Source organism: Argiope bruennichi, chromosome 7, assembly GCF_947563725.1.
Source record: "Argiope bruennichi chromosome 7, qqArgBrue1.1, whole genome shotgun sequence".
Lineage (NCBI taxonomy): Eukaryota > Metazoa > Arthropoda > Arachnida > Araneae > Araneidae > Argiope > Argiope bruennichi.
In genome coordinates, this window is record NC_079157.1 from 85,958,160 (window position 1) to 85,971,062 (window position 12,903).

The 12,903-nt window shown below is 28.7% G+C and overlaps 1 protein-coding gene across 2 annotated transcripts in view; it reads left to right on the forward strand.

Annotated features, from left to right (window-relative positions):
• Nucleotides 1-6,163: 6,163 nt before the first annotated feature.
• LOC129976551 (cation-independent mannose-6-phosphate receptor-like) overlaps nt 6,164-12,903 on the forward strand; it is a 42,893-nt gene continuing 36,153 nt past the window's right edge. For both annotated transcript variants that reach the window (XM_056090178.1, XM_056090177.1), the window contains exon 1: nt 6,164-6,447. In XM_056090178.1, coding sequence (XP_055946153.1) covers nt 6,335-6,447 — 113 coding nt within the window. In that variant the 5' untranslated portion in view covers nt 6,164-6,334. The remainder of the gene's footprint in view (nt 6,448-12,903) is intronic.

Sequence of the window (12,903 nt, forward strand, 5' to 3'; positions counted from 1 at the left end):
ATTTGTTTTTCGTACTCGGTAAGATTTGCAGAGAGGAAGAAAATTCATAAAAATCTCTAATTCAAATCCTTTCAATCTCAGAATACTTTTTCCTTCCCATAAAAATATTGAGGAATAAAAAAAACGTTTTTTCTTTTAATTCAAAATTTTGTTATTATACTATCTGCTTTCAGTGACCATTTTGGCGTTCACCTAATTATAGTATTAATAACGTCAATAAATTTCAGTGAACTCCTTTTTTATCGTATTAAATGCAGATACTATTTTAAATTATGTTTTCACAAGATACATTCAACGTTCTTACTAGTTGGATATACATGCAAATTTGCGATATAATTGGCAAATAAAGTTGGCTACATTCGACCCATTGTTGAGGCTGGAGGCTGTGTCAAGATTATGATGTGCTTTTATCTTCGAAAAGAGTGGATGATAAAGGGTCAGTGGTCATTGGTGGCTCTATGAATATGCTGAGCTTTCAAATGAAATAAAAATTGCCGAAATCGATATAGTATTTGGACTGAAGAAATCTGCCGTCATTTCTTTTCCTTCTATAGAATATAAATTTTTGTTTCCGAGATTTCTGCTGAATAGGCGACCATTTATGATATATCATGGATGGATGAGCATTCATAAAAAATATAAAAAATTGGTGAAATCGGATTAGCTGTTGCAGTTGGGCTATTTTTTTTTATTAATAATAAGTCAATCCTTGTGCACCACAAAGTACAGCACAAGGCTTACAGAAGTAAGTAGAAACAACTAGATACATAGATAAAAATATGTACATATAAAAAAAAGGATAAAAACAACAGGAAAAAATAAACAACAAAACTAATTAAAAATTGAAGCAGCAAAGGCAATAAATTTACAGAATGAGGAAACAGCCATTTTGTGGTCGACCAAAACATGAAGCGGAGGTGGAAACTTAATATTACAGGCATCGAGATCCACAATAAAATCTCTTCTCCCTTCAGTAAGTTTGGAGCAATCAAAAAGCAAGTGTTCGACATTTTGAACTCCACCCATGCTGCAAGAGCACAGATCAGTGTTCGATAATCCAAATTTCTTGAGATAGTAATTGAAATTACCATGAGAAATTTTGTTAAATGAAAATCACTGAAAAAATGCTTGTTATTCAACCTTTGAGAAATTGTGGGGAAAAATAATTTGGTTAAAGAAGCAGTTGACGAATTTTGGTACAGCTCGTCCCATAAGAGAATGTTCTTTTTGTGATTCTCATTACGAATGTGAGATTTGGGGATGCTCACAGGATCAATGATGTTTAGTTTTGTAGCTTGCTTTGCAAGCCAATCGGCTCTTTCATTTCCTAAAATGCCAGAATGACCTCTGACATGAGAAAAACAGACATTAATCCCGCTTATTGGTAATTTAATTTCCTTAATTATTTTGAATATATAATTTAATAACTAGTGCATTTAACTCCAGAAAATAAGATAAATATATTGGTTGTTATATGAATGTTATTTTTATAAAAAATATCATGTTTACTAAAATTTGCTTTTATTACATAAGTTTTTTAAAAAGGCCTCAACCACATTTAACAAATTGACCATTACAGTGCTCTTGCCTTGGAAGCGTATAATTAGGAGGAAGACATTATTCTATATATACATATGATTACAAGTGTCATTTTTTGTGGAAAAAGAATTATCTCTCTCTATACTTTTTTATACAATTAATAGTGTCCGTTTTGCGTTTGCCTTAGTACTATAATTTAGTGAACTAAGCCTACATTTTGTCTCTTTTATCAATATTATTGATGAACAACATATCCATAAATCTGTTATTTACACGGACTTTCTGAGTGTTCTGCAGGCTCCAAACTCTTCATCTCTCGGTCATCCACTTCTACAGGAAGTGAAGAAGATATACCGTCTTCTATATTTGAAATATATTAGAGTTTTACTTTCCTGGATCCCTTCGCACATGGGTATTTCTGAAAATGAAATCGCAGATACAGCAGCTAAGTCAGCGCGCGTAATTTTGCCCCAACGTATTTATTATAAAGATATGCGTACAGTTATTATGAATTGGTGCTATCGCCAGTGGCAAAATCAATGGGACATGGAAACTAACAACAATTTTCACTTTATTAAACCACAATTGGCCAACTGGTCTTCAAAACTAAGCAGGTGCTATGATGTAATTTTATCCCGACTACGCATTGGTCACACTCGCTTGACACACAGATTTTTACTCTTTGCCGAGGCACCGCCCGTATGTTTTAATTGTGGATATATTTTAACAATCCGACACATTTTAATAGAATGCGCAAGTTTTACCGATCTTCGTTGGAAGCATTTTAAGTCCAACAATTTTACCTTAGATTTTTTATTGTGCGAGTCGCATCATCCAAACGTTTTTTCGTACATTAAAGATGTTGATATCATCCATGAAATTTAACTTACAGTTTTAATACTTTCTTTCCTTAACTTTTCACTAGTTTGAACACTGTCAGTTGCACTTCTTGTAACGATAAACTACTTCTTATGTTGCTGTGAAAATTTTAAGTTGCTTCGGAGCAGCATATTCTGCAACAGGATCTTGCGCAAGAAATCTAAATCTAAATTGTCTCTTTTATCTTTCACTTATTCAGCTTAAAATTTCTTTAAAGAATATAATTTTATTCTCAAGACTATCTACCAAATTTAATCTATCTAAGTGGTTACGATTTTGAGTTATTATGTTAGCAGACTCATGGGCGAACAGCCAACGTGATTTCACTTTGACGGATTTTGCGCTCAAAATTTCACACACATCTACAAATTTTATACACCTTTCAAATTCATTCGTTGATTTCGTAAAATTTTTCAGTTAATGTATTCACAGGTTGAGAGGTAGATATTACTTTATTTTCACCTTATCATATACTAAATGTGCAGTTTTCGTTTCATTTCGTTTCGTTATATTAGCGTCCCGTTTGAAGCAACACTAGGGCTATTTTGGGACGGACCTCGTAATTTTGAACCGCGGTCAGATGACGAGGACGACATCTGAGCTGGCACCCCTCTCTCCACACCACACCACACCACACCAGCGGGAGGACGTTTGGTCATGACGGATTTAACGTGCAACAGACCCCCTTACACGAAGGTTCTTCGGTGGAATCGGGTCACGAACCTGAAACCCTCCAGTTCCGAAGCCGAGACCTTACCACCAGGCCACCACGGCCCTCTAAATGTGCACAGAGAGATCATTGTAATCTTCTAAATATTCGACTTGTCAAATCTCCCTGAATTAGAAAAATACATTTTTGGCCACATCTCTATCTGTTTGGCTACATCTCTATCCTCCGCTTTGAGCTAGAGGGATGACATTTAGTATATGGTCTTATACCAAATGTTTAGATTTCTATTAAATTTTGCATAAAATCCATTCGGAAGAAGTCTGCATCCGGCTGTTCAAATACACGTTAACACGATAATTACAAAACTATTAGAGATAGGTAGAAATAATTTGGTACATATATTTAGCATCTGAAATGTAGATACGTGTCTAATTTGGAGCCAAATCTATTTAGAGGGTGACCGTCTGTCGGTCTATACTTTCACTCCATGACTCAAACACATAATGATTTAACCAAATAAAAGTTGTTATGTAATTTTGTGACTACAATTGCAATTCTATGCAAAATTTTGTTTTCAATCGCTCGGGGAAAAAAGCATTCAAAATACACATTCGGGTTTTTGTTACTTACATATCAATCGCATCTCATCACTTAATAGCTGAAAAAAATTGATGAAGGTCGCACGCTAGTTATCTCTTTCATATCTTTTCGCCAATGGCACACAACACACATTTTCTAATGAAAATACACAAGTATTTTCATTAGAAAATATGAGAGAAAATTTCAGGAAGACCATTCTCAATAGGTTGAATTATGTCTATCTGTGAGCATGACAGCTCATAAACTCATTGAATTAGATCTATGAAATTTAGTATATGTTTACTCCTCACACAACACATTCATTTCATTAATTATCTGGACTAATATTTAAACCTGCCAAATGAACCACGCCATGTCAGACACACACTTTATTAACACACATAGAACAGATAGAACAAAATATACATCTACACATTGAGTCAAGTAGTTACATTCCGATCAGGCATTCCGAAAAGCGCGCAAACAGTATATAACCTTACTATTATCTTTATTTATATTTATTAAAATTCGAGCGAAATTCGCAGTACAGAAGTATGTCTGTTTGTCCAAATGCATGTGAACACGATAACTCAAAATGCAATGAGCTATATGGATGGAATTTGGAATACAAATTTATTAGCAGAGTTGTATATCTTATTAAACTTGGGACTAAATCTATCAGAGCGGGACAACTTTTGTCAGTCCATATATTCACATGTGAACTTGATAGCGCAAAAATGCAATGATTTAGATAAATAAATTTGGTATGCGATCTTATAGAAAAAATTGTAACGTTTGCTAGACTATGGATCCAATAGATAGTAGAGAAACAACAAAAAGGCATATTCAGTTTTGTATTACGAAGAGCAAAAAGTATCACTACTTCTGAAAATTGGGAAAGGAGGAAAGTAAAGTAAACACTCACGCTTGCGGACTACCGCAACCTCGAGGATTTGTCACGAGAGGCAAACTAACGAAATATTAATTACTTCCCCCACTAAATACTCTATTCTAATTTTTCTGTACATTCAGGAGAAGCAGAGGAATATAGAAGGTGAACAAAAATGAAGTCACTAATTCTCTAAGTGAACGGAAAAAAAAAAAAAAAAAAAAAAAAAAAGAAAGAAAGAAAGAGGGGAGTTGTTATTTTTATTACTGAAGAAGAAGAACACTTACTATGCGTAAGCTAACTAAAATCTCGAGACTGAATTGTTTGGCAATTACAGAACCTTATCTCCTCTGCTTCGTATGTAAAAATATTTTAACTTATTTAGATTCTTATAAAAATAGATTAAAATTTACTTGCAATTTTATATATAGAAGTAAAAATCGCTTACCATATTGTACGATATTTTAATTAACACACTTTTGAATAATATATGTTTGTAATTAAGAAATTCTTTTTACCAGTTATTTCTCTTCAGATAAAAAGAAAACGTTGAATTAATTGGCAGCGCTTAATTTGTAGATTAGTTCTGAAATCCCTAAATGAACAGATATGACAGTAATTTTATGTCCACTGGTTTCCATGTTTGAACACCCTAACTTCATATTTTACAAGATTATAAATATTTCCAATCTTCCAATATTTCCACATCAACTTAACTTGAAATGGTATCTTTCAATGAAATTCAACTGTAGAAATATAATCAAATCCTTGCTATTGTGATATACAGAACTAATATAATTGCTCGTATATTTTGAACTATTTATAAACACGAAACTGTTAATAAAACCCCAATATTTTATTTTTCCTGTCTTATTAAATTTCTAGCAATCAAAAAATAATTTTATCGTTTAATAATGGCTAAAATCAAATTAAATATTATTTGCTATTTTTCCAAAAAGTCATATATTCAGACGTTTACATTTAGAATTGAGCTAGAATAGAATGTATGAGCGCTAGAGGCGCTCACCTCGCACCTTGCAAATTTGATGTGTGTAATAAAATCTATTTAACGAACATCACAGTACTAATTCGAAATCAAATTTACGATATCAGACTAAGATTGCAGCTTCAAAATAATTTTCCATTTTTGGCTTATATTATCCTAGTCGGGTATACGGAATACCATTTGACACGAACTGTTGTCGAAGGATGGAAATAGTGTACTGCCGAAAGTACATAATGGGAGGAAATTCTTTCTAAAATGCATTAACGGAAATATTTTATCACTCAATATTTTTTTAATTTCTGTATTTTCATAATTAGAATGTCTTCAGATTCTTTTTGCAGAAATTAAAGCCAAGCATTTCACTACTTTTCTATTTAAAATGTGTTTGTAAGGCAATCAAACTTCCAGATCCAAAATAGATTATATAAAAGTAAATTTGAAGATTTGAAAATATATTTTATGAAAATGTTCCATCTTTTCTCGAAACGAATCGCTCATTCGTCTTGTCAACTATGACAATTGTTTTCGACAGTTTCTGATGTCATTATGACGTAATGATTTGGCAACCTCGCTAGAGGCGCACGTGATGATGATTTCTTCAAATGTAAACGAAATATTCTTGTCTGAATTCTGTATGGAGAGTGATGATGAGTAATATTGGTTCGCAGTTTGAGTTTCGAACTGTTGATGTGTGACTTAAACATATGCGACTTGCTGGTTGTTATATGGTTGAAGAAAGACTATTGTAATTTTATGTAAAAATTCATGTAACATGTCGCTTTCTAGATACTTAATAAGTGTGATATTTTTCTTCTGTTTGTTTCATAACGTGTGGCCTGGTTGCGTTTTTCAGGATGGCAAATATGATTTGTCAGCATTAGATTTGTAAGTTTACATTTTCCTTCTTTTATTAATTAATTTGCAATATTTTTTATATGTGTCCATTACATTATTTACATTTTTGTTATGACAATTCTAATACGTGAAAATTTCTACGTCACCGGCACTTGAATGACAGTATATCATTACCTAATGATTTTACATTTGTATCAAGTTTTATTTGGTTTGGGAAAAAAAGAGAGTTTTTTTTTTTTTTTTATAAAAACAAAATGAAATTTGTATATAAGAATAACGTTTTGTTTTTCTGTTTATACGAAATGAGTTATTGACCTCAATTTCTAACTATGATTTTTTTTAGAAAACTATATATTTTATGTTTAAATTTCAATTTATACTTTACATTTCGAGAACTAAACATTTTTTGTTTTTTATAACATACCTTAGTTGTTAATGCTCAATAGTTTGTGAAAAAACATGTGTGAAATTTCTATTTTATCAGTTGTTTTTAAGTCTTATTATTGTTCAGATAACAAATTTTTTTCTTTCTTTCTTTCTTTTTTTTTTTTTTACTGATTCTTCTAAATTTTAACTCAGTATGATAAAGATGTTTGCGTTCTACACAATTGCAAACTTTCTTTTATTTGTTTGAATTTAAAACTACTTCTATTGTATTTAATTTGTTGGAAAAAAAAAAACTGAAGTATATAATACACTAATATAATTTTTAAAGGCAATAAATTGCCAAATATGGTCACCTAGTTGTATTCTTTAGTTGATATTTGCAGAGTTTTCTTCTGTTTGGCATGCTTTGGTTGAGCCTGGCAAACAATTTGCATTGTTTTCTTTTAGTTTTACTAAAATATTTGTTATGAAGAGAATGCATGTTAACAAATATCGAATTTTTTTTGCTTAACTTGGACCAAAAAGTATACAATAACAACAAAAAGAAAGGTTATGAGTGCTAAATAAATTACTTTCATTTTATATTATCAGGGGAACTCAAAATGAAAATTTGATTCATTATATAATTCTTTGACTGTCAGGATTTCGAATAATTTTATATAATATATATATGTATATAATATATAAAGTTTTGGAATTTTGGACTATTATTTGTTTTCTCCATGAACTAAAAATTCTTAAAATACGATCGCTCGTATATTACGAAATAATTCATGTCTGTAAGATGTTCATTTCATACAAGAAACTTATTCAAATTATTAATGGAAATTGGGTTTCATTGTTCATTTTATTAATATATTATTTAAGTTTAAATACTCTTATTCATTAATACTGTGAAAGAAGAAACCTTTATATTTAGTCATATGAAGAGTTAAGATTTTTCGTTACTGGATTGACACCTTAGCTCTTTCAGTTATATTTTTCATTTACAAATACTGCGCAAATCGATCAAATGAATGAAAGTGTTGCAGGAAATAATTCTTTCTAGTGGTTAGAAATTGTAATATTTCATAACATTCCTAGTTTGTTATATTATTATACTGAAAAGCTATGCAAATATATATATATATATATATATATATATATATATATATATATATATATATATATATATATTAGTTAAAGTTACAAAAGTTCATGCGAGGTATTGCATATATTTCTCAAGCATACATATCAACAAATAGATATTTTTTATATATTTGTTTTTCAAGCTAAGAGTAAAAATTAAAAGGATTCAGATTTTTAGTTCTTAACATCATAGTGATTTAATATTTTAATTTTGATAAATCTTAATTTTTTTTATTTGTTCTTGATTATATAGCCACAATGAAGTATTAAAAATATATTATCAAAAGGTATTAACATAAATCCAATGATAAAAACAATTAAGAAATATCTTCAAATACACTTGATAACTGTTTTGAAAAATTTGTTGAAATTAAATTTAAAAAATTTAATTGATATCTATAAAAAAACTGATAACATTTTGTTTAGCTAAAAACTTTGATCTAAAATAGAATAAAATTATTTTTATGCAATAATATATATAAAATAATATTGAGAAAAAATTTTAATGCTTTAAGTTTATTTTTAAAAAAATTATCAAAATTTTGAAAATCTTTTATTTTGTGCACATTTACCATTTTAGAAATAATTTATATGCCAAATTTGGTAGTTCTAGATCCAACAGTCTGGCTTGCAGAAAGATTTTTTTTTAATTGTGCATGTTTCTGTTCACAGATAGTATGTTAACTTGTAAAATTTTTGTTAATAATAAAAATAACTACAAATAGACAATTTTAAGTAGTAATTAAATTTTTTATCCTCTGGACTATGAATTATAATGCAAGCTACATTGTTGATGTAAATAATGTATATGTAATATTCAATTTATGTGATATTTGATCTTAATTAATCTAACTAAATACATAATGAGATAAAATGACAAATGGAATTCAGAATCACGGAAATCCTCTGTTGTTTTTAAACTGTCATTTATTATATAAAAATTTTACAAATTAAGTACATAATTAAATAATGATGGAGATATGGGTTGATAATTTATTTATATTACTATATAATTACTATATTGTCTATCATAGCTAAATATTGTTGGATAACTAGATACTTCTTAGTTAAAAAGCAGAAATTATTGCCAGAAGTAAACGTGAAACAGAAGTGAAATATAATCAGAATGTCAATAATGGATTATGAAAATTATTAAAGATACACAATTGCTATCTTTGTAATACACAATTGCTTGTCTTGTTGTGATTATAAGTAATTTAATTACTGTCACTTTAATAGAGATGTATCAAAAATTCTCTAACTTTATTATTTATCTTAAAATGAATAATTTGTATAAATATCGTTAATAGATAAACTTAAAACAAGGCTGCTGATTTATTAATTTATTTGATATGTTTATTTAAAAATTTTTGAATTCATCTTATTAGCTGCACCTAAAATCATTGAAATAACTCTCAGAAAATCATGTTTCTAATAATTCATGTTTATTTAGTACTGAAACATTCCATCTTTCTGGAATAGTCCTTTTGACCAAGATGAAACTTTTCTGTTATCATTTTATATATTATTAGGTATATTGGACTTCAATTCAATATAATTATTAATGCCAATTATTGTTGGATTTTAATACTTCAATGAGATGAGGCATTATTATCTGAGATGATTTTAGAACATAATCATATGTGTAAAAATTAGCAGTGAGATACAAATACGGATACTAAGTGACTGTTTTATTAAATTTTCAGAATTATATTTAAACCAGGTTTAGCAAAATTTCAAGATGGGACTGTGATAATTTATATATTTTCTCGATGACATCTTTCTTACGACGTGAATTTCTTTTTATTAAAATGAAAATCAGCATACCATTAAATTTAGAAATATTATTCTTAGGATTTGCTTCATGTTTTCAAACTTATAAATCAATGTAGTTTTTTTTTCTTTCCCCTTCAATTGGCTAAATCAATATTTATTTGAAAATCTTTGTTTCTACCAAAATAAATGAAACAGTAATAACGGGCAAAAAGTTTCTTTCTTTCCATTGGAATAATAATAATTTATTACCTTATTATTGTGCTGAAACATATGTATGAAATATCAACTTTTGGTGAAATATAAGCAGTATGTGGAAGGAATATTAGAATTAACTTCCCAGGGATTGAAGCACCTTCTATAATTACAAGTAGTTTTGGGTGGCTCAGTTATGATTAGAACTGAACCTGCAAAATGTAGAAATAAGACTATTTAATGTTGGCATCGAATGACTGTGTTTATTGCAGAAAATGAAAAAGTTGACTGCCCCTTAAAAATAAATTTGTACATCTGTAGGGGATTCTGCTAAACTTTTTTTATATCTTGAACGCTCCTAAGTTCATATGTTAAGTTACATGAATTGCTTAGTCCCATAAGTTTGCAGAATATTTTCTTCCTATTTATTTGGTAGATAATTGTATATATGAGAACATTATCTGTATTTTTTTTTTCTTACGTAGAAAGAAAAATATTGTAATTGTGAAAAAATTTAAACCAAGATTTTTTTACAAATTTCCATATTTCAGACTTCACTATCTGTCAAAGCAAATTTCCAGAACTGTGCGTCGGTGAACATGATAACTCAAAAAATATTGAGCTAATTTAGTTTATGGTTTTTACATCAAATTTGTCGATTTCTGTTAAATTTTAATTGCCGTACATTCTAAAGAAGTCTGTAGACTGTTGTCCAAATATAAGTTAATATAATAACTGCAAAACGAAGCAAGCTAGAAGAATAAAATTCAGTACATAGATTTAACATCCAAAATGTACAGTTAATCATATGTAGTTTCTCAAGCACGTAAATGTGATAACTCACAAATGCAGTCACTTAAATAAATGAAATTTGATATGTGACTTTGTTAAACAGGATAGTTATGTGGCTTATTTTTGTACATTATCTTGCAAATATTATCTTTCCTATTATCTGTGCAAATGTATGGTTTTGATGCAAGTATTATTCTAGAGATTGGAATTTTAATTCTAGACTTAGTTTTGAAAGTTTCTATAAAATTGGTTAATTTAATGTTAATGTTTGTTATTTTTTTATATTAAAATAGAAATTACTTGCAGTGCACATTTATGATAATTTTGGGATATTTGTGTGGCATGGACCATATGATATGTAATATATGAAATGTTCTTCTATACCATTGATTTAAAATGTACTATTTGTAGCATCAGCTTTGTTTGCTGCAATGTTATTCTCAAAAACATTCTCCATATTGCTATCTTTTTTTACTTTCTCATATATGAAGTACACTAAGTGAAAATAATTTAAACATCAAAATATTGAAACTCAAGATCTTGATGAATCTCTATTTTGAGATCTCTTTGAACATAGCACAGTTTTTGTATATTTGTCTATCTGTGAGCATAGCATAAAAATGTTTAACTATTTGAATGAAATTTTATATATATATAAACAGATAAAATTTCTAGATTTCTATCAAAATTTTGATCAAAATCCTTTCAGAGGAAGTCTATCTGGCTATTTGAATACAAATATGCATGATAATTACATAATATAAAGAACTAAATGAATAAAATTTGTACGCAAGTTTAATATCTAAAATGAATATTGTTATCAAGATTTTAATTTTCGTCAGATGAGTGACCATCTGCCAGTATGGACTTTTTCAAGTTTGTAAACCAGCAACTCGTAAACACTATGATTTAAATCGGTGAAGCTCAATATGTTATTTTATGACTTTCATTGTAATTCTATTTCGAATTTTGGTTCTAGTTTTCTGGAAATAGGTGCTAAAATATATTTAAATTTCTGGTACTTGTTTATTAACCTTATCTGTGATTAGTTTGCAAAATAATTTTTTCGAGAGTGTGCTAGACTGTTTCAGCGAAGCCATTCTGCTTTTGATTTCTCCCCTTCCCTTAAGAGTGCAGCTTATTGATGGTGGTTGTAGTTCTATTTGTTTTTATAACTTGGAGATTCCAACTGTAATTACATGTTAAATATTTTTTCAATCAGTCTGGCAAAAGACGTGCCAACATTCAATATTTTGTAATTATTGTTTTTCAGTGCTATGCATTATGCCATGCATTCAATGCATTATAAAAGGTGTAGAATTTTATATGAGAGGATGATCAGACCGTTATTGGAAAGTATGCAAGAACGCTTTGGAGAGACTACTCTAAATGATTTCTTATTATTATTAAAGAAATTTTAAGAAATAGCATTTTATGTTTGAACTCACTTTCTAGGAATTGAGATGTATCTTTACACTTCATGGAAAGATGTGGCATTTCAATGTATCCAGCAATCTTAATTTTTTAAAATTAAGGATTTTTCAAAATTTCAAGTGTCATAAGATTTTTCATTCTGTTTGTTTTCAAATATTCCATCTTTTTGTTGCTGTTTCTGATTTCGCTAAAATGCAAGTGAGATAAAAAATGGATAATTTTTTTTTAAAACTGTATATAAGGAAAAATTACTCAAGTTTTGAATTTAAGCAAAATTCTACAATTCAAAAAGAAAATGGAAAAAAAAAAATCAATAGAATAGTTAAAAGAAAAAACAGAAATATTGCGCCCAACAAAGAAATCTGGAAAAGTACTTTCTGTTTTCCTTAATATTATTTCTCAGTAGATTAAAATCATCTAAAAGTAATAGGCTAAAATTTCTTAAATAAATATTTCTGTTTTTGCTTTAAAAGAATGTTACAAGATGTTATTAAATGATTGATGAATATATACTTATTGACTTTGTTTTATATCTCAAACCTTGGAACTTAGTGAAGTACAAGAACATTTTGCATAAATATTTCTCTATTTTTAAATTTTTTTTTTTGTATAAAAAAATTACATATTTTTCTATTCCCTTAAAAGTGATCATTCTGCTGAGTCAATCAAAGACATTATTTAGTTTTATAATCATACTGGTATCGATTACTATATTTTTATATTTTGTTTTTTTGGAAAGGCTACATTATATTTACATTACATTATGTTAACATTTGA